General features: G+C 40.8%; 1 protein-coding gene across 5 annotated transcripts in view; it reads right to left on the bottom strand.

Annotated features, from left to right (window-relative positions):
* Window positions 1-353: 353 nt before the first annotated feature.
* The window catches only part of LOC140477464 (somatomedin-B and thrombospondin type-1 domain-containing protein), a 38,544-nt gene continuing 15,177 nt past the window's right edge, over window positions 354-23,720 (bottom strand). For 4 of the 5 annotated variants that reach the window (XM_072571405.1, XM_072571404.1, XM_072571406.1 and 1 more), the window contains exons 3-6: window positions 12,113-12,307; window positions 9,787-9,865; window positions 3,915-4,091; window positions 354-2,275 (exon numbers count right to left, since the gene is read on the bottom strand). In XM_072571405.1, coding sequence (XP_072427506.1) covers window positions 2,158-2,275; window positions 3,915-4,091; window positions 9,787-9,865; window positions 12,113-12,307 — 569 coding nt within the window. In that variant the 3' untranslated portion in view covers window positions 354-2,157. The remainder of the gene's footprint in view (window positions 2,276-3,914; window positions 4,092-9,786; window positions 9,866-12,112; window positions 12,308-23,720) is intronic. The other variant, XM_072571408.1, reaches the window with a different exon arrangement.

Genomic DNA, 23,720 nt, shown 5'->3' with positions numbered 1-23,720 from the left:
AGAAGTATGGATGTGTTGTAATAATTCCCATACTCTGAAAAATACTATATTTTTGATTAAATATTTAAAGGTTGCTTTAGATATATGTTACTTGATTCTCTGGCTTGTTTTAAAGTGATTTAGAAGAACATATTCTTCGTATTAAAATGTATTACCTGACACTCACCAGTAGCTGTATTTAGGTTGACATGCATATGCCAGACTGCTAACAGAAATTTGATGTGGCCTTCGAGCCTATAATCAATGGAGAAAAGAGCTGCCTGAAATAGAAAGGTATAAATTTTTTCCAGTTCTGAACTAAGTCTGAAATTAGGAGGAAGAGCGTGTTTCAGAATATAATGGCTCCATTGAAATGTAGAAAGAAGCAAGCTGATTTTTATTTCCACCAAATAAGGATAATAGAACTAATATCTAGACACATTCTTTGTAAACACTCACGAAACTCCAGACATAAAGTTTACATTGTTATAGATACTGTGTGCCAGAACTTAGAGAGTAGTTAAACAGCTGTTTAAATTCACTGCATTAATTCAAATATATAATAAAAAGGTTTGCTTAAAATCAGCAATATATTTGAAATGTCAGTTGACCAGTAACAGTCCAAGGTGAGTGGTTTCTTATACACAATATACTTGACTGCAATAGTCATAAATTTACATAAACTACAACAGTTATTTCTTAATCATCTGCCTAATCAAATACCTTTAGTAAATAAAATGTCTTTAAGTGTTAGTATTATCAGGTGTTGCAATTTTTTAAAACTCTATTTGAAAACCATAACTAATTAATTTTCATGTTTAATCTTTTCTGATCAGACTAAGTTCTCAATCCTAGAATTATTCCAGTAAATCTTTATTGTCAAACCTTGTGCAGAGCCATTATATTCTCATTATAATAAGATGGCCAGAATTGTTGAGAGTATTCAATATGTAGTCTAACTCATGTGCTGTAAAAATTCAATGTAATTTTATAGAATCAGAGAATTGTTACGGTGTATTTACACCAGCTCTCATTGTCAATTCTAGACCCCTAATCTGCATTATTTATGGTTTATTTACTTGCATCGTGACTTTAAGTAATGCATATTCTAATTAAGTTTTGTGCAATATTAAGTTGAACAGTGCTTTTGATTTCAGGATTCACATCATATTGTTGAGAGAAACCTTTGTATTTCTGCTTCAATGGTGATTGCCAGTATCTAATGCACTATCTTACTGTAAACTGTTTTGAATACATGTAAAGTCCATATTATACAGTTGCTGTGACTGTTCAGCAGAATCCAAAACTAACTAGGATTCATCTAGGATCATGACCTTCCTCCATTTCTAAAATGTTATTTTGAATTCTCCCCAGGTATCAGTCAGACAAAACTGCATTTGTCTTAAGCAAAATAACTAAACATTCTTTCAATTATCCATTATACTGAAATTTGCTTACAACAATATAATTAATATGAATGAATACAGTGAAATCTCCAAATTAGTACTGGGCAACAAGTTCTGATTTTACTGGCAGATAGAATAGATATTTTTCTGCCAATATTACTGCATTCTTTATCCCTAAGTGAGGCAAAGCATTGTCCAGACGAAATGCAAAGCTCATTCCAATTGAAAAGCTGTGTCTACTGAACCCACCATCACATTTGATTTCACACTTTAATGTTAGAGTACTGACATTAATATTGCTCAATCACTATTTAATGTTTGGCCACTTGATCTGTTTAGGAGCTGGATTAGTTCTAACTAATCTATTTTTGCCTCATTCATCTGGACTAGATGTGGCCTGAAAGAACAAGTTTACTAAATGCATTCTTATTGATTTACATTAATTTTAAACTGCTAAAAATAGCATATCATCAATTTTGAATTATATTTCTAAACCAAAATGTCTTTGATATGCCTGGAGGTATGTTTTATCTTTAAACAAAAAATTAAAATGCAACAATGCATTAAAAAAATGCACTACCTGTTCGCATTTTATTCAACATTTGAATGGGGCTATTCAAAGATTTTCATTCACATTCTGAAAGATCAGTGCTGCTTTGTATTCCTTCCATGGTGTGATCTTAAATCAAAGTGAGTGGTATTATTGTCAAATTGTTAAAAATTTAAGCTTAATCTATTAGCGTGTAACATTTCTAAAATAAGAAATGACTTCTCAAGTAAATATAAAACTGTGAACAATGGGGCATGAGCACTCTGCCACCTCACGCACTTTTCTCCATGTTCCTCTACATTGAGAATTGCCCACCGCTTGCCATTGGAAGACATGAGTCCTGCCAGAAATGGAAACATAAAAAAAAGTAAGAAACTCAATGTAAGTATGAGCTTCATCAGTCAGTATAGAAATATGTGTAGATGCAACATGCATAGGGTTACAGAATGAACTAGCTTTGATGAGAAGAAAGTACATCTGACAACCAAACCAAAGAAGATGTAGACTAATATACCTGAAAGAACTTAGGGAAAAATTGAAACAAAAAAGAAGTCATGGAAATATGAAACAGGTCAGTCAGTATTTGTGAAGAGCTCTCCAAATATGTTGATGTGTTCATTGAACCTGTGAAATACATAATTGATGTTTACACAATTTAAGTATTTATATAATTTAATTATAAAGAACAGTACAGCATGGGAATTGGACTTTCGGCCCATGATGCTGTACCAAACATGACACCAAATGAAACTAATACCTTCTTCCTGTCCAAATCCTTCCATCCCTTGCATATTCATGTGCTTCTCTAAAAGTCCCTTAAATGCTCTTAGTGTAGCTCCCTGCACCACCACCCCTAGCATTGCGTTCCAGACTCCTAGCACTCTGTGCAAAAAAACTTGCCCCTCATGTCTCCTTAGAATTTTCCCCCTTTCACCTTAAATACATGCCCCTAGTATTAGACATTTCAACTCTGGGAAAAAAGTTCTGACCATCTATGCATTTTTATAGACTTTTTATAGACTTTATAGATGTTTTCTAGACTTCTATCATAGTTTTATAGACTCCTTTCAGCCTCCGCCGTTCTAGAGAAAGCAGCCCAAATTCTTCTAGCTTCTCTTTATAACACATATCCTCTAATCCAGGTAGTATCCTGGTAAACCTCTTCTGCCCCCCTCTCCAGAGCCTCCAAATGCTTCCTGTAATGTGGTGACCAGAATTGAATGCAATACACGAAGTGTGGCCTAACCAAAGGCTTATAAAACTGGAACATGACATCCTGATTCTTGTACTCAATTCCCCAACCAACAAAGGCAAGCTTGCCATACACCTTCTTTACCACCATATTTACTTGTGTGGCCACTTTTAAGGAGCCACAGACTTGAACCCCAAGATCCTTCTTTACATCAATGCTATTCAGAGTCCTATTATTAACTGTATACTTTTCCTTAACATTTGATTTCCCAAAGAGCAGCACCTCACACTTACCCAGATTAAGATTATGTATCAGTGCTGCTATATAGTCTGTAGGTCTGAAACACAATTAGCTCATGATCTGTCCTCTTCTGATTAGGCCACTGTCCAAATATTGAATATGTGATGTAAATAAGCAAACAAAAAATCTACAAAATGCTGTTAATTGTATATTCCTGGGGACAAGTATAACTATTTCTACATTCCTACTGTTGTGCTAGGACAACTATAATTTAACGGCTTATATTTGTGCTTTTTAAAAAAGATTTTTCACTTGTAATAATTTAGAACTATACATTTTGAATTACAATTTTCACAGGTATACACTATACATAGGACAATAATGTACAATATGTTAGCCCATCTAATAAAGCTACTAATGGACTGGTACAGTTTAATAATACATGTGTCAGAAATGGACAAACTCAAGAAATTACATAGCAAATTAATTCATTAGCTGAATTATAAATTTTGTTCATCCATGCACTTTTGATGAAATTTAAAATTACCCATTATCATTTGCCCCATCACCATGACAACGGTGATTGTGTGAATTCATAGCTGGTGGCTGACATGTTACACAGACAGTGTAACCCTCTCGGAGATACTGCATCCATCTTGCAAATGAACGATTCTCTACAGTGCAGTGGAAGGACAGTGATTCAATTGTGAACTCAGTGCAATACCTAATTAATAAGATTTTAAAAAAAGGTTGAATTAGGAATATAACATTTCAAACTTGTTCAGCCATTCATAAGAACATTAGAACTGGCCCTTCAAGCCTGTTCTGCCATTCAATAGGATCATGGCTCATCTTTTTGTGGACTCTGATCCACTTACTTGCGCTCTCACCATATCCTTTAATTTCTTTATTATTCAAAAAACAATCTACCTTAGCTTTAAAAATGTTTACTGAAGTAACGTCAACTACTTCACTGGGCAAGGAATTCCAAAGATTAACGTTCAATGAGATAATGGTTAATTTCTATGTTAAAGCTATCCAACTGGCCTAGCTCTAGCTCTGTATCGTTTTGTACCCTTGGCTAGAAAAAAATTCAGCAATCCCACACTTAACGATCATTCACTGAGCTAGCATCTGCTGTTTTTCTCAAAGGAGATTTTCATATTTTCACCACCTTTTCCATGATGATGTATTTCTTCATTTTTTTCTCCTCTTACTGCTGCTGGTACTCTTCTGTTACTCCAAGTATATACACACACAAGCACAGTTGTATCACATGTTTTCTCTCCATCTTGTTAACAGAAGTTCAAAAAATGCCCACTGTATATTCCACAAAGTTTTTTGTGACATCTGTAATGTTGTGTCATTGCGTGTTAAAAGTCAGAAGTCATATAACACCAGGTTACAGTCAAACAGGTTTATTTGAAATCACAAGCTTTCAGAGCGTAGCCTCTTAGGTGAAGTGAGAAGGAAGCTCACAGACGCAGAGTTTATAGGTAGAGAGATCAAGGGCAGAGAGATCGAAAGATCATACAACTGGTGTGAGTGGAGTGTTGGATAATAAGTCTCTGCAGTTGACCAAGAGTGTCAGACAGTGAGAGTAAAGTGTCAACAGCTGAATAATCAGCGAAGGGTTGACGTTTAATCCAAATAAATGAGGCATAGAGATAACTAAAAAAAAGTTTTAAATAAGGTGGTGTTGGGGACAAACCAAATGACTGGAATAACATGATATGCACAAGAGTCACATGCTGGGGGTCTAACCAAAGTAACAAGTAATCCAAAACTGTACAAACTAATTAAGGTAGAGTATCATAACAATTTATCAAGGTGATGATGTCAAAACAGGACAGCGAGGAAAATTTTACAGATACAGACCAGTGTGGTGGAGTCACATGTAGCGCGACAAGAACCCAAGGTCATAGTTGAGGCCATCTTTGTGGGAATGGAACTTGGCTATCTGTTTCTGCTCGGCCATTCTGTGTTGTTGTGTATTTCGAAGGCCACCTTGGAGGATGCTTACTCGACGATCAGAGGCTGAATGTCCTTGACTACTGAAGTGTTGCCTGACAGGAATTTTCCCTCCAGTCAGGGAACACTTCAGCAGTCAAGGACATTCAGCGTCTAATCTTCGACAACAGCAAACAGATAACATGTACTCAGCAAAGGCCCTTGACACCCAGGACTGACTGTGGATCTCTCTCTTTATTGCCGTGGACTGAAAGATGAGTGACCAGCCTCTCATTAATATCTGTGCAGCTTCCTGAATGACTTCCTGGACTGTTTGCATAGGATCCTTAGTCCATGGCCCACTCCTTAGTCTGTAAAGGCATAGGTCGAATCCACTGACCACTCCAAACAGCCACTTACCATGTACAAGTCTGGACTGATATCAAAGCCTGCTCTTGATATACTGTGATGAAATCACATGACTGAAGGCTGTCTACCTGATTTGATTGAGGACCATATCCCTGCAATAGATGCATATGCAGTGATTTTGGTGCATAGATGCTGCACAGTGATCTCTCCACTCTCTTGACTGATCACCGCTGAAAATCATGAAGAACTAAAACAGAAATTGTTGAAAGCCAATACAGTCATCGAACCAACCAGTACCCTTCCACTGACACCCTCCTTCAACAGACTGAACTGGTCCTCACTCTGAACAACATCTCTTTCCAATCCTCCCACTTCCTCCAAACCAAAGGAGTAGCCATGGGCACCCGCATGGGCCCCAGCTATACCTGCCTCTTCGTCGGATATGTGGAACAGTCCATCTTCCGTAGCTACACTGGCACCAGACCCACCTTTTCCTCTGCTACATCGATGACTGTATCGGCGCTACCTCGTGCTCCCACGAGGAGGTTGAACAGTTCATCCACTTTATTAACACCTTCCACCCCGACCTCAAATTTACCTGGACCATTTCAGACTCCTCCCTCCCCTTCCTAGACCTCTCCATTTCTATCTCGGGCGACCGACTCAACACGGACATTTACTATAAACTGACCGACTCCCACAGCTACCTAGATTACACTTCCTCCCACCCTTCCCCCTGTAAAAACGCCATCCCATATTCCCAATTCCTTTGCCTCCGCCGCATCTGCTCCCAGGAGGACCAATGCCAATACCGAACAACCCAGATGGCCTCCTTCTTCAATGACCACAATTTCCCCTCAGATGTGGTTGACAATGCTCTCCACCGCATCTCCTCACTTCTCGCTCCTCTGCCCTTGAACCCCGCCCCTCCAACCGCCACCAGGACAGAACCCCACTGGTCCTTACCTACCACCCCACCAACCTTCAGATACATCGGATCATCCTTCGTCATTTCCGTCACCTCCAAACAGACCCCACCACCAAGGATATATTTCCCTCCCCTCCCCTTTCAGCGTTCCAGAAAAACCACTCCCTCCGCAACTCCCTCGTCAGGTCTACACCCCCTACCAACCCAACCTCCACTCTTGGCATCTTCCCCTGCTACTGCAAGAAATGTAAAACTTGTGCCCACACCTCCCCCCTCACTTCCCTCCAAGGCTCCAAGGGATCCTTCCATATCTGTCACAAATTCACCTGCACCTCCACACACATCATTTACTGCATCTGCTGCACCCGATGTGGCCTTCTCTACATTGGGGAGACAGACCGCCTACTTGCGGAACGTTTCAGAAACACCTCTGGGACACCCGCACCAGTCAACCCAACCGCCCCGTGGCTGAACACTTTAACTCCCCTCCCACTCCGCCAAGGACATGCAGGTCCTTGGCCTCCTCCATCACCAGACCATGGCAACACGACGCCTGGAGGAAGAGTGCCTTATCTTCCGCCTAGGAACCCTCCAACCACAAGGGATGAATGCAGATTTCTCCAGCTTCCTCATTTCCCCTCCCACCACCTTTTCTCAGTCCCAAACCTCGGACTCAGCACCGCCTTCTTGACCTGCAATCTTCTTCCCGACCTCTCCGCCCCCACCCCCTCTCTGGCCTATCACCCTCACCTTAATCTCCTTCCACCTATCACATTTCCAACACCCCTCCCCAAGACCCTCCTCCCTACCTTTTATCTTAGCCTGCTTGGCACACCCTCCTCATTCCTGAAGAAGGGCTTATGCCCGAAACGTCGATTCTCCTGCTTCTTGGATGCTTCCTGACCTGCTGTGCTTTTCCAGCAACACATTTTTCAGACATTTTAACATGGCCAATCCTGTGACTTGTTCTCCATAAACAAGCTGAATGTGACACATACTCACTCTTATGGAAGTATTGGTGAACAATCAAAAAACTACTTTGTCCTTTTACAGATAACCCAGCTGCTTCTTTGAAATATACCAAGAATTCTGTCTCCTTATGAAAATTATTTTACTTAAATTGAGGTCATTTCTTTTTCAGAAGTTGGATATAGAATCATCCCATAAAAGATATGAAAAGACTTGCATTTATATATTATTTTCATATCCACAAGATGTTTCAAAGTGCTTTGCAGCTAATTAGGTCCTATTGAACCATAGTCACTTTATGAAAAGAAAATATTTGCTTTGCAAGTTCATGCCAGACTTTTAATAAAAAAAGAAAATTGAAATTACAATGAAACTTGGAACAAAACAAAACCCACAAGTCAGCCTGCTATGCTGAAGAGCCCTCACATCTCTTAGTGTCAGATTACAATTCTTTCACAAAAACAGATTACAAAGCCAGTGTAAAAATTGCACTAAAATCTTTGCTTAACTATGTTGTTTCTTACCTTTAGACCAATCAGATGGTAAAAATAATAAGATAAGCCCATTATAGAAACCCCCGCAGGTACAATACCACAGCTAGTTATTGCAAGCTGAGCTGTGTAAAAAATGTACCTCTTGGGTCATTCCTGCTTCCTCTTGTTACCTTGTACAATGTTAACAATACACTAGAGAGGAAGCCTGAGGGAAGATAACAAATTGAGGATTTGAACTCATCTCATATTTAAGTGTCAATTGCATGAAAACAGGATTACTCGTACTATTACAGATTGTACTTAGACTTAGTCATAGAGTCATGGAGATGTACAGCACGGAAACAGACCCTTTGGTCCAACTCATCATTGCCGACCAGATATCCCAACCCAATCCAGCATCCAGACCATATCCTTCAAAACCCTTCCTATTCATATACCCATTCAGATGCCTTTTAAATGTTGCAATTGAACCACCTCCACTACTTCCTCTGGCAGCTCATTCCATACACGTGTGAAAAAGTTGCCCCTTAGGTCTTTTTCATATCTTTCTACTCTCACCCTAAACCTCTAGTTCTGGACTCCCCGACTCCAGGGAAAAGACTTTGTCTGTTTATCCTATCCATGCCCCTCATGATTTTATAAACCTCTTTCAGGTCACCCCTTAGCCTCCATCGCTCCAGGGAAAACAGCCCTAGCCTATTCAACCTGTCCCGATACCTCAAATCCTCCAACACTGGCAACATCCTTGCAAATATTTTCTGAACCCTTTCAAGTTTCACAACATCTTTCCAATATTCCAACAGTGGCCTAACAAATGTCCTGTACTCAATGCTCTGACCAATAAAGGAAAGCATACCAAACACCTTCTTCACTATTCTATCTACCTGCGACTCCACTTTCAAGGTGCTATGAACCAGCACTCCAAGGGCTCTTTGTTCAGCAACACTCTCTAGGACCTTACCATTAAGTGTAGAAGTCCTGCTAAGATTTGCTTTCCCAAAATGTAGCACCTCACATTTATCTAAATTAAATTCCATCTGCCATTGGCCCATCTGATAAGATGCCGTTGTAATCTGAGGTAATTTTCTTCACTGTCCACTACACCTCCAATTTTGGTGTCATCAGCAAACTTACTAACTATACCTCTTATGCTCACATCCAAATCATTTGATTCTCTTTCCCATACAGAGCATTTAACACGTCAACTTCTTATCCCATTATTTTCCTACTATCTGAGTATCCCTTTCTGACTCAGTAGTACAACACATTTCACAGTTGCTGGCTTTTTTCTTACCAATTTTTCCTAATTTCCTATCAATTAATCATGATTAATTAAGTTTTGCTCTCTATTTTGCAGCTTTACCATGACATGTCCTCCCTTTTCATGAACAAATCATGTATTCTCATTCTTAGTGAAGTTTAAACAGAAAAAAATACTAATATTGGAAATTTGAAATAAAACGCTGATATTCTAGAAATATACTGAAAGGCCATCAGCAACTGAAAATAAATAATATAAATTAGAATTTAAGGTACAAAAGTTTTTATCAAAAGAATAAAGTACAAATCATAGTTTCTAAATTTCCTTTCTTATTTGTAATGGGGGTAAGGTACAAATTTTGTCAACAATTCCTTTTGAGTTTCGATTGATAGCCAACCAATTTTCTTCATAGTATTAACCTGGTATAAGAATGAAAATTGCTACTCACCCAGGAATCTCTTTATCTTCAAAAACAGCCAACTTCCTTCTCTCCTTATTGTACGCTGCAGTGCTTATAAAAGCAGGGCCTAGAACAGTCAAACCAAAAGGTTAAATCGCAAAGCAGCATATCAGTTAAGTTACTTAGAGTCTTCCATGTATAGCAATCAAATCAGTCCCAATGTTGTGTTTTGTCCCTATAGACCTGTAAGTTTATTCCTCTCAAGTACCTCTCAAGAAGACTTCAGAGAATCAATTACGATACCTAACAAAACATGCAAATAAAGCAAATATTTTCTGGTTTAACTATAAAAAGCAGTAAAATATATGTACATGTTTTAATAAAACACACTGAATTAATCACATCTGATATTAAAACTGTGCTGAGGATGCACAATAACAAAATCCTAGAGAAAATTACTAACTTAGCTAATGCAACAGCAAGTTTCTACATCGATGTCATCGTGTCCAGCCATTAAGTAGTGGTCCATTTTCTTAAAATTTCAACCATCAAAGTTACTACCATACTCACTCAATCGCATGTTGGTTCCTAGTGTTCAGCTGATAAATTGATTGCTTCCTGGTCTGCTATTGCCATTGTAGCAAGTTTCTGCAGCTTTTTAAAAATGTTAATTCATTTGTAAGAGTAAAAACTGAACCAGACAAGGCTAAAAGGTTTGCCAGCTATGTGATGAAGCACATTTCTCCGTAACACAAATGAGACTAGAAACAATAACAAACTCTGTAGATTCACTAACTGAAACATTTTCCTAAATTATACAGTAAATCGTTGGCAAGAAAGCACTGTACAATATTCTGAGACTATAAAAGACACCCATTAAATAGAAGTAATTTCCTTACTATGAATAATTTAATATTAATTAATATCATTCAGTGCTTGTCCATTGTCAAGTTTGCAAATAAACTAAAATTATCATCATAGCTGATTATTCAGTCTATATGGTTGTTACAACTGTAATGAAGAAAACAGTTACACTTCGACTTCTCCTCTTGTCAAAATTCTCTAGATATCAACATCTATTTATTTCCTGTCAAACGGATATCTCTGCATCAAACATTATCCTTTGAGTAGATCTATTGCTGTGGGCTTCATACTGACTTATGTTAAATTGTACAGAAAGGTCCACAGCAAGTGAATGCTTTCATGATTGGAGGTGACAGTCATATTTCTTAGAATACAGTTAATGCCGTGCCACATGGAGTTAACCACTGTCCTTTCACTCTGGAGATCTGGATACAAATTCAACCCTGACTAATAGAACAATAGTGGCTTGTCTCTACCAGCTCTAGGGATCCCGAATGAAATGAGATCATGCATTTCGCTACACAAAGTGGTCCGGGTGTTGGCATCAATTGGCAGATCATTTGAAACTGTAAGAATAGCTGGTGTGGGAAATTTAAAAAAAATCATAATGTGACACTTTAGGATTTTTTCTGATTCTAGCAGTGAGGTATATAATACAATGAAAATATTTCTATACATAATTCATGCATTTACAGCTGAAATAGAACATAAAACATACAGACGCTTTGGCCCACCATGTCTATGCTGACCATGATGATAATCTAAACTAACTATGTGCTTGTCCAAATGCCTCTTAAACATTGCTAATGTATCTGCTACTACCATCTCCCCTGGCAGTGTGTTCCAGGCACCCACTACCCTCTGCATAAACAACTTTCCTTGCACATCACTTTTAAACATGCCCCTCTCACCTTAAACCTATGCCCTCTGGTATCTGACATTTCACCCTGAGGAACAGACTCCATTACCCACCCTATCCATGCCTGTCATAATTTTGCCCCCTCAGTCTCCAAAACTCTGGTGAAAACAATTCAAGTTTGTCCATCTCCCCTTATAACTAATATACTCCAATCCAGGCAGAACCCTGGTAAACCTCTTCTGCACTCTCTCCAAAGTCTTCACTTCCTTCATATCGTGTGGCAAAAATAACTACTCACAATACTCCAAATGCAGCCTAGCCAAAATCTTATAGACTTGTAACATGACTTGACAACTCAATGCCCCTACCGATGAAGACAAGCACATCATTTTGAAGTGCATGTTTTGGATGTGTTTGATGATAATCAGAGTGATAAGCAATGGGAAAATTTTCTATTATTCCAATTTTTCTCATTTCAATGAACAAAAAAAAAAGCAATAATGTCAATTTGGAACATCAAAATAGGTTTTCTTACAATCTCTTTCCAAAGTTTTCTGATAAGAATGCAACCTTTGACCAAAGCAAATGAATATTGAAAAGATTATATACATTGACTATGAGGTTATGAGAAAAAATCCAACACATCTATACCATAGGACTGTCCACAATGTACACCCTGGTAATTCATATACTCCAGGCAGCCTGCTCGTTCTTCCAGTGGTGGACAAGGATCTCCATGATTCAGTGGTTCTTGTTCAACATGACGCTGTCGAATCCGCACGGTAGGCTGGCATTGCTCAGCACAGCCACTCCACTGACTCCACTCACTCACCACACATGGACTGGCTGGAAATAAGAACAGAGCATGACTTTGCAATGTTTAGCCCAGGTTTGTGTTCATACTCCTACAGCAAAGATTTTAGGATTATAGAAGTTTATAAAATCATGAGGGGTATAGATAGGGTTAATGATAGGTGCCTTTTCCCTAGGATGGAAGATTTCAAGACTATGGGGCACATTTTTAATGTGAGAGGAGAGAGATTTAAAGAAGACATGAGGAACAAATATTTACACAGAGGGTGTAGGGATTCGCATGTGGAATGAACTTCCTGAGAAAGTGGTGGATGTGGGCAAAATTACATTTAAAAGACACTTGGATAAGCACATGCATAGGAAAGATTTGGATGGATCTGGGCCAGGACCAGACAGGTGGGGCTAGATTAGCTTGGGATTATGTTTGGCATGTACTGAGTGGACCCAAGGGTCTGTTTCTATACTGTATGACTCTATAACTCTATGTCATCTATCACATTAAAATATGCACCTCTAATTAATTTACAGCTTGATCCTAAGTTTCATATGTGCTGATCATCTGTGCTGATTTCATATCTGAAAATCATCCTTCCATTAAATTCTAAACTGACCACATTCTCAAATTTGACATTATTGTAAACATATTTGTTCAGCAGAGTCATTTTAACTGTGGAAGCAGATTCAGTGCTCAAGGGAAGTTATCATTTGTAGAGCGGAGGAATTTCTGTTTAGCTGAATCTCAGATGTTTAATTATATTGTGAATCAGATTGATAAGGGGATAAGTGTCAAAAAAGGCTGATTATCTTCAAGATGTCTGCTTTCTATTTGTGATGATAAAAGACTATATTCTATCTGCAGAATAGACATGTAATAATTTTCTATCTCAAAGTATCTTTTCGTAATGCATGTACAGACATTATTGTGTTTTTCTTCTGCTGTAAAGTACAATCCGTTGTTGTTTAATGCTTCACGTCCAAACCAAATTAATAAGAGCAAAATTATCTGACATTGAATTGGATCATGCCTGACTCCAGAAAATCTGACTGATTCACAAAAATGTGGCTGACTGTCTTGAATATTTATTACTGAAAAGCCGCAGGTCCTAGTTGTGACCCTAGAGGCAGCTCATCAGTCACAGAAGACATCAAGATAAAATGTAATAAATTTCAAGAGGAGATGGGAGTTAAATGGAAGAGGAGTGGATAAGCTGCCCACTATATTAGAGCTGTCTGGTTTATGCCTGTGAAATTTCTATGCACCATTCAATTCCTAATCACCAACTGACAACACTCGAGTTCAAACCCTAGATGGAATTTTAATACTGTACAGGTCTTTGTAGTCAAAATATACCCAGCAAATAAATGAGGTATTTTTGATTAATGCTTTTGATTAATATTTGTGATTAATATTTTTTGATTTTGACAGCCAACTTACTTAAACATTAAGCCTGCTGGCCAAATGAACACATATTAAATTTAATCAATATAGAGTCATAGAGATGTACAGCATGGAAACAGACCCTTCAGTCCAACCTGTCCATGCCGACCAGATATCCCAACCCAATCTAGTCCCACCTGCCAGCACCCAGCCCATATCCCTCCAAACTCTTTCTATTCATATACCCATATCTGAAGATTCATTGATTTTGTTAGCCATCAGTGTGATTTTTGAAAAGATTTGTAACTCAGGTTGTGGTTCAGGCTGTAGGTTTGCTCGCTGAGCTGGAAGATTTGTTCTCAGATATTTCGTCAGCATGCTAGGTAACATCATTAGTGAGCCTCCAACTGCAACAAACATTACAGCGATCAGACTGGCAGGAAACTAGCCAGCAGGATATGCGCGCACAAACTAGCCACCAAGCAACATGACCAACTATCAGTAGTATCCTTGCACACTGACAAGGAGGGACACCACTTCGACTGGGACAATACATCCATCCTAGGATAGGCTAAACAAAGACAAACACAGGAATTCCTAGAGGCCTGGCATGCAAACCAGAACTCCATCAACAAACACATTGATTGGACCCTATTTACCAGCCTCTCAGAAAAACAACCAGAAGTGATTTCACTCACCACAACAGACCAAGGCACATAAATTGAAAGCGGGACAGAACACCAGAGCTTCCACAGAGACTCACTGATGATGTTATCTAGCATGGTGACGAAACATCTGAGAACAAATCTTCCAGCTCAGTGAGCAAACTTACAACCTAAGCCATCAGAGCTGAAAATGTGTTGCTGGAAAAGTGCAGCAGATCAGGCAGCATGCAAGGAACAGGAGAATCAACGTTTCGGGCAAAAGCCCTGATTCCTGAAGAAGGGCTTATGCCCGAAACGTCGATTCTCCTGTTCCTTGCATGCTGCCTGACCTGCTGCACTTTTCCAGCAACACATTTTCAGCTCTGATCTCCAGCATCTGCAGTCCTCACTTTCAACCTAAGCCATCAGTTTTACATTAAGATCTCTAATGGCCCGTAAGGAACAGTTTCATGGTATCAAGTGAGGACAAAAATAAGTGTAAAACTGAAGTAATCTCTCATTTTTTTTGTGAAGACACAGTCTTCTTAATTTCTCTTCTTCCATCCCATCACTGCTATGTCTTCCAACCTATTAAGTTATGCTGTGCTGTAATTCTGAGGATAAAAGTATAATTTTACTCTTCTTTGCGATGAGATGTTAGACCTGAACCCAGTGCTCAAAAAAGTATTAGACAGTTAACAGGAACTTGAAGGCAAGTAGAATCTCGAAGATTAAGGAAAATTGGAAAAAAATATTCTCAACATCAAGATTCTAATTTTCTTGACTCATTGTAGTTTCATAATATTCTAGCCATTGCCCACACCCCACCAGGGAGGTGAAAATGCTGCCCAAAATGTCAGCATGCAGCTACAGCAAGTAACTAGGAAGACAAATGGAAGCTTGGTCTTTGTTCTAATGGGGTAGAGGGCTTTGGGAAGGGGGGAGCTAGAGTCTGAAAGTAAGGAATTCTTAAACTGTACAGAGTATTGGGCATCCTAACTAAGGCAGGACACTCTTGCATTTCTGGGAAGTATGTTGCTTCCTTGAGTGAGGTCGAAAAACGTGGTGCTGGAAAAACACAGCAGGCCAGGCAGCATCCGAGGAGCAGGAGAATCAACGTTTCGGGCATAAGCCCTTCTTCAGGAATCTTATGCCCGAAACATCAATTCTCCTGCTCCTCGGATGCTGCCTGGCCTGCTGTGTTTTTCCAGCACCACATTTTTTGACTCTGGTCTCCAGCATCTGCAGTCCTCACTTTCTCCTCGTTGAGTGAGGTGTTTATCTTAAAAAATGAAATCAGCCTAACCTGATTGCAATCTTAACTCCATATTCTCACTTACCCCGATAATCTTTCATCCCCTTTCTTATCAAGAATGTATCTGTCCTTTATGTATTATATGATAGCATATTATGCATGAATATCTATCTAATATTGGTGCTATGACTCTTGCTAAATCCTTGTGGCCAGCTTTCTTCAAGGTCAATTTTTAACCACACAGTAGACTGCAAAATCTGACCCATGACATGTCAGTTATAAGTTGACAACAAACAAATTGATTACTATAATTCTCTTTCTGGGAGAATGAATTGAAATGCTCTATCTCATTGGAGACTGGGAGTTGTCAGTCAATTTGACAAATTTGAAAGATTGTCAAGATCTGTCTTCATAACTCAAGCTGTGGTGTTCCATTATACAATTCTAAATGCAGCTGCAATTCACTGTTGCTGTCCAGCTGCTCTGTTTATCCTATGGGCAAATACCTCTGGTAACACTTCAATATTTCTTTAAACACATTTTAACACAACTTACTGCTGTCATGTTATTTTACCTACAGAAATTCTCTGCTTTGATTTCAATAACTACCAAAGCAGGGAAAATACCAAACATACCAAGAAACAAATTAGCACAACCTCACTTAAGGAAAAAATGGAAGTCATGAAGAAGGGAATTTTGAAATGTTTAGACATCTACAGAAAGGGTCTGAATCATGATTTTCCTAGGAATATAGAGTAACCTCTCCCTAACTGCCATATTCAAGTATTAAGAGGAAAGATGCATCTGTGAAGAGAAAGCGGAAAGTTAAATTTTGACCTTTCTTCAGACCCTTCTCCAGTTCTGGACTCCACTGGAATCAAAACGTTAACTCGGCTTTTCCCCACAGATGATACCAGACGTGTTAAGCTTCTCCAGCAATTTCTGTTTCTGTTTCAGATTTCCAGCATCTGCAGTTCTTTGTTTTGTTAAAAGGAAGGATACCTTGCCCTTAGGTCAAAGTTTTGGATTACAAATCCAAATTTCTTGGTTTGAGAGAACTTTATTTCTTTACTGTAACATTGTCCTTTGGAAGGGGCAGACAATTGAAAAGGAGAATAATTTCAAGTTCTAATATTATTGAGTTTTGGCAAAGAGAAAAGTACTCAAAATGTATGGTAGAGAGTGGAGATAATAAGCAACTTGCCAACATTTAGGCTATAAACACATTTATTTAATTTCAAAAGCATCCCTACTGCATGCCGTGCTCCTTTAGAAAGATAGAGAAACACCTTCCTTTTCAGCTGATTTCCCTGAAGATATTTGGTATCATTGAACTATACTCCCAAGCATTTGTTTCTAACAAGGGCAAAAATGTTTCAAGATTGTTTTTTTATGCTACGTTTGAATCTACTCTCAAATCTTGATGCCCTAGCTTTTTTCAAGACTTCATATCACTCTGCTTACCTTAGCATTCTAATCCTATCAAAGGACATCTTTTCAGTAAATATCCATCTATATGATAGAGCTAGTTGTCCCCTAACTGGCATGACTGTGCACACCCTAAATTATCTCTAGTTTGGTATCCTGTTGTTTGGTATCTTTTATTAACTTACCTTATTAATGACCACTAAGACTTTCTGATCATGTGGGCTTCTGCTCCTAGTGGTATTCCTGATTTGTATTATATTTCTTGATATTGTTAAACTACATCCTTTATCTTGCCTTTCATCTCTTTCTGGACTGCTATTGTTTGACCGCCCCCCACCCCTTCCCCATCTCCATTTAATAGGATTCCTTTCAACTCTCTATGATTGCTTACTGGGGGTGTATGTGCTCCCAGAAAACACTGTTTGAGCTTAGATGCATTTTCTTGTATTCCATGTCTCTACTTCAAGTTCCCAAATCATCAGCCTAACCTTCTGTCCCTCATCCTATGCATTCATCCAGCTTTTATACTTTTTAGTAGCTTTCCCTGCTGTACTTGTTATAGTTGCATTTTGCCATTGATTAGACATTTCTGGCAAATAGTTGATTTGAGTACACACTTTTCACAGTTGTTCTTAGAGACTAGTGGTCTTAGATTGCTCATCAGAACTGATTTGTTCGTGATCAGAAACTGTCAACAATGCAGCTTGATCTATAAAGCTGTGTAGTATTTAGTAATGAGAAGTAGCCCCAGGCTTCTCATTTTTTTTATAACTCCTTCAAAATCTGCAAATCTGTAATTTGCATCAAGCAAGCAAACTGGAAGCATGTACCTAAACAGTGCAATCCCAATGCTGTATAGTTATTATTTTCTTATATTTACCTATAATCTTCTCCAGACCTGTCTACTATTTAAGACCCTCTCTCTTATTATAAGCCAAACTGAAACTGGATTCTGGTGGCCTTACCATAAAACTTAGGGCTCTGTGAATTCTTAAAACACTAATAGATCGTTGTGTTCCTTTATTCTTCTATCTATATTAGATCCCAGTCCCAAACAAGGACAATAAGAAGCTTTGACCAGGCTGGAGTCTTCCAAGTACTGGACCACCAGAGGATGCCTGACAGAGTCTTCTGAGGATGGTGGAGGTGTGGGGAGGTTAGGCAAAGAAATCAGCAGGCCTCCTCAAGCTCAGGTGCAACTGCTGAGGTGACACCAAAGTTTAGTAGTGCAAAAAGGAGGATTAAAGTCAACTAACTTCACTTTGGGCATACAGGTATCAATCTTTCCTACAATCTGACACTTGACATAAACATACCATATTATTCGACAGTCCTGTGGTTTATTTCAATCTGTTAACATTTTTGACTGTTTTGCTTTTCTATTAGACTATCCTGAGGGTCATTAGATTCTCACATGTGCATTGTGTGCAAACAGCATTGAGGCAGTCATTGTCTGCTACCTTCTTGGAAGAACATAGCCCCTGGAAAATGAACTTAAGCTAGATGTTTGGTTTGTAAGAATCAATCAGCATAATTTGGAGAGAGCGCTGTGAGGTTGTCCTCAGCTTTTGATGCAAGTGCTCTCAATACCAGCCCACAACACATAACCTTCACCTCCTCATGCATGTGCAACCCACTGTGAGGTTCAGTAAAACCATCTGGCAACTGATAAACCACAAGACTTCTGGCAAACATGAAGTCCCTGCTGAAAGATTAAAATATAGAACTCTAGATGTGAATCCTCAACACTCTTGTCTGGAAGGAAGACAGTGTGTCAGGAGACCCCATAATTATGACTGACTTTGGAAATTACAGAGGATTTCCCTCCAGGCCATCATGCAAAAAGTCATCATGAAATCCTCCTCAACCTCCCAGTGGCTGAACAGCTCCTTCCTAAGTCTCAATGTGGACTTCCTCCCATCTAAAGGCATGACTACCAGTGTGTGACAAATCTAACAGAAGTGCAGGGAACAGCACTGACTTCTGCCTTCTTCGATCTCACAAAGGCCTTTGACTCTGTTAACTGTGAAATATTCTCCTCAAATTTAGCTCTCCATAGAAACTTGTCACCATTCTCCATCTGCTTCACGTTGACATGCAAATCATGATCCTCACCAATGGATCCACCACCGGTCCAATACAAGAGGTCAAGCAGGGTTATATTATCACACCAGAGCTCTTTCCATAACACTCCACACCATCTTCATGAAGATCCCCAATGGAGTGGAGCTAACCTACAGCACAAGCAGGAAACTGTCCAACCTTCTACACCTCTAGGTGAGAACTATGACCACTCCAACTTCTATCATCGAGCTACAGTTTGATGAGGATGCCTGTGAGAATGCATACTCAGAGGCTGACCTACAAACCATCATTGATGCATTCATTGAAGTGTATGAAAGAATGGGCCTCAGACTAAACATCTGGAAAACAAAGGTTTTCCACCAGTACACTCCTGCCACATAACACCATAACCCCATTGACAAAGTCCATGGCAAACCCCAGGACAACACGGATCATTTTCCATAGCTTGGGAGCCTCCTTTCAGTGCAAACTGACATTGACAATGAAATCCAACATTGAATCCAGTGTACCAGTGCAGCATTCAGATGCCGGAGGAATGGAGTGAAGTCCAAAAGTTCAAACTCAGCACCAAGCTTATGGGTCTACAGAACAGCTGTGATTCCCTACCATCCTGTTGCATCATAAACATGGACCTCAAATCCCTGGAGCGTTATCACCAGCACAGCCTTTGCAAAATCTTGCAAATTCACAGGCCAGATGGTTGTATGAATTTGATGGTTCTCTCCCAGACCGGTATCTCCAGTATCAAGGCACTGGCCATACACTGGCCACAGCTACAATGGACAGGCCCAATTGTCTGCATGCCAGACACAGACTCCCTAAGCAATTGCTCTACTCTGAGCTCCGCATTGGTAAGTGATCAATAGGAGGGTAGCTGAAACGCTATAAGGACACTCTGAAAGCCTCCCTAAACAGATGCAGCATCCTCATCAACATGTGGGAATTGCTTGCCCTTGAACACGCAAACTGGAGAAGAAGCAGCGCAAACGTGCCAACCACTTTGAGTGTCACTGCATGGAGCACATGGAGGCAAAGCGCAAGCAGCGGCAAGAGCGCACAGAATTCAGAGTGCTTCACCCACCTGCCTCCTCAAACACCAACTACCTCAACTGTGGTAAAATCTGTGACTCCAGGATTGGACTATCCAGCCGCTGTAGAACCCATCCCAACCAAAGTGGAAGCAAGACAGCCTCAACTTTGAAGGACTGTGAAAGAAGGAAAAGATCAATATTCATTGAAAACCGAGGTTTGAGTCAGATAAGCATAGACCCCACGTAATCTTGAATATCTTCATACAGGTGCTCTGGTCAGGAAGGTGAGTAAGAGGTTTATGGTGTAAAGGGAAGAAAGTACCTAATAATGACAAAATATCCTAATATTTTAAAGATATAAAGTTAGCATTCTCTTGAGAGCAGGAACACTTAGTTTAGATTGCTGTCATATATCAATTCAAAGTCATTCATCCTCAAATCTAGCCACTATCAGGTTCTGTCAGACGTCTCTGACTCAGCTCAGAACCACTCTGGCTGTTGCAGTATGCTTATCATCAGTGCTGTCATCCTTATCATCTCCATCAGACTCACCTGCATCCTAGTCTGAGGAGACATGTACCAGTTCATCTTCTTCAATGCCCCAAATTCACACCCTGTCTATGTCCCATTTGGCAAAAATGAGGACTGCAGATGCTGGAAACCAAAGTTGAGGTAAGAGTGGTGCTGGAAAAGCACAGCAGCCAGGCAGCATCCAAGGAGCCGGGCAAAAGCCCTTCATCAGGAATGGAGGCAGGGAGCGGGTGTGGAGCTGGGGAGAAGGTAGCAAAGAATACAGTAGGCGGATGGGGATGGATGTGATAGGTCAGAAAGGAGGGTGGAGGAAGATAGCAAAGAGTACAATAGGTGAGTGGTGGTGGGGATGGAGGTATCAGGTCAGAGAGGAGGGTGGGGGAAAGTAGCAAAGAGTACAATGGGTAGATGGAGGTGGGGATAAAGGTGATAGGTCAGAGAGGAGGGTGGAACGGATAGATGGGAAGGGAGATTGGCAAGTAGGACAGGTCATGAGGACAGTGTTGAGCTGGAAGGTTGGAACTGGGGTAAGGTGGCGGGAGGGGAAATGAGGAAACTGGTGAAGTGCACATTGATGCCCTGGGGTTGAAATGTTCCGGGACGGAGGATGAGGTGTTCTTCCATCAGGTGTTGAGTAGTGAGGGTGTGGTGGTGGAGGAGGCCCAGGACCTGCATGTCCTCGGCAGAGTGGGAGGGGAGTTGAAATGTTGGGCCATGGGGTGGTGGGGTTGATTAGTGCAGGTGGCCCAGAGATGTTCCCTAAAGCGCTCTGCGAGGAAGCGTCCAGTCTCCCCAATGTGGGGGAGACCGCATCGGGAGCAACGGATACAATAAATGACATTAGTGGATGTGCAGGTGAAACTTTGATGGATTTGGAAGGCTCCTTTGGGGCCTTGGATGGAGGTGAGGGAGGAGGTGTGGGCGTAGGTTTTGCAATTCCTGCGATGGCAGGGGAAGGTGCCAGGATGGGAGGGTGGGTTGTTGGGGGGGGCGGGGGCATGAACCTGACCAGGAAGTCATGGAGGGAATGGTCTTTGCGGAAAGCGGAAAGGGGTGGGGAGGAAGATATATCTCTGGTGGTGGGGTCCGTTTGGAGGTGGCGGAAATGTCGGCGGATGATGCAGTTTATGCGAAGGTTGGTAGGGTAGAAAGTGAGGACTAGGAGGGTTCTGTCCTTGTTACAGTTGGAGGGGTGGGGTTTGAGGGCAGAGGTGCGGGATGTGGGTGAGATGCGTTGGAGGGCACCTTCAACCACGTGGGAAGGGAAATTGCAGTCTCTAAAGCAGGCCATCTGATGTGTTCTGTGGTGGAACTGGTCCTCCTGGGAGCAGATACGGCAGAGGCGGAGGAATTGGGAATACTGAATGGCATTTTTGCAGGAGGTATGGTGGGAAGAGGTGTAATCCAGGTAGCTGTGGGAGTCGGTGGGTTTGTAAAAAATGTCAGTGTCAAGTCGGTTATCATTAATGGAGATGGAGAGGTCCAGGAAGGGGAGGGAGGTGTCAGAGATGGTCCAGGTGAATTTAAGGTTGGGGTGGAATGTGTTGGTGAAGTTGATGAACTGCTTAACCTCTTCATGGGAGCACGAGGTGGCGCCGATGCAGTCATCAATGTAGCGGAGGAAGAGGTGGGGGGTTGTGCCAGTGTAACATAGAACATAGAACATAGAAAAATACAGCGCGGTACAGGTCCTTTGGCCTTCGATGTTGCGCCGATCCAAGCCCACCTAACCTACACTAGCCCACTATCCTCCATATGCCTATCCAATGCCCGTTTAAATGCCCATAAAGAGGCAGGGTCCACCACTGCTACTGGCAGGGCATTCCGTGAACTCACGCTGAGTAAAGAATCTACCCCTAACATCTGTCCTATACCTACCACCCCTTAATTTAAAGCTATGCCCCCTCGTAATAGCTGACTCCATACGTGGAAAAAGGTTCTCATGGTCAACCCTATCTAAACCCCTAATTATCTTGTACACCTCTATCAAGTCACCCCTAAACCTTCTTTTCTCCAATGAAAACAGCCCCAAGTGCCTCAGCCTTTCCTCATACGATCTTCCTACCACACCAGGCAACATCCTGGTAAACCTTCTCTGCACCCATTCCAGTGCCTCCACATCCTTCCTATAGTATGGTGACCAAAACTGCACACAATACTCCAAATGCGGCTGCGCCAGAGTCTTATACAACTGCAACATGACCTCAGGACTCCGGAACTCAATTCCTCTATCAATAAAAGCCAGTACGCCATATGCCTTTTTTACCGCATTATTTACCTGGGTGGCAGCTTTCAGAGATCTGTGTACATGGATACCAAGATCCCTCCGCTCATCCACACTACCAAGTATCTGACCATTAGCCCAGTACCCCATCTTTTTGTTACTCATACCAAAGTGAATCACCTCACACTTATCCACATTGAACTCCATTTGCCACCTTTCTGCCCAGTTCTGCAGCTTATCTATATCCCGCTGTAACCTGACACATCCTTCCTCACTGTCAACAACTCCACCGACTTTCGTATCATCAGCAAACTTGCTCACCCAAACTTCTAGCCCCTCCTCCAGGTCATTTATAAAAATGACAAACAGCAATGGTCCCAAAACAGATCCTTGCGGAACACCGCTGGTAACTGCACTCCAAGATGAACCTTTACCATCAACTACTACCCTCTGTCTTCTTCCAGCCAGCCAATTCCTAATCCAAACCTCCAACTCACCCTCAATGCCATATCTCCGTATTTTTTGCAGTAGCCTATCATGGGGAACCTTATCAACCGCCTTACTAAAATCCATATACACCACATCTACCGCTTTACCCTCGTCCACCTCCTTAGTCACCTTCTCAAAGAATTTAATAAGGTTTGTGAGGCACGATCTCCCCTTCACAAAACTATGGAAGATGGACTGTTCTACGTAGTCGACAAAGAGACAGGCATAGCTGGGGCCCATATGGATGCCCATGGCTACCCCTTTGGTCTGGAGGAAGTGGGAAAAATTGAAGGAGAAACTGTTAAGGGCGGGAGAAGGTAGCAAAGAGTACAATAGGTGAATGGGGGTGAGGATGGAGGTGATAGGTCAGAGAGAAGGGTG

This window comes from Chiloscyllium punctatum, chromosome 5 (genome assembly GCF_047496795.1).
Source record: "Chiloscyllium punctatum isolate Juve2018m chromosome 5, sChiPun1.3, whole genome shotgun sequence".
Lineage (NCBI taxonomy): Eukaryota > Metazoa > Chordata > Chondrichthyes > Orectolobiformes > Hemiscylliidae > Chiloscyllium > Chiloscyllium punctatum.
This window is presented reverse-complemented; position numbering and strand designations above follow the sequence as displayed.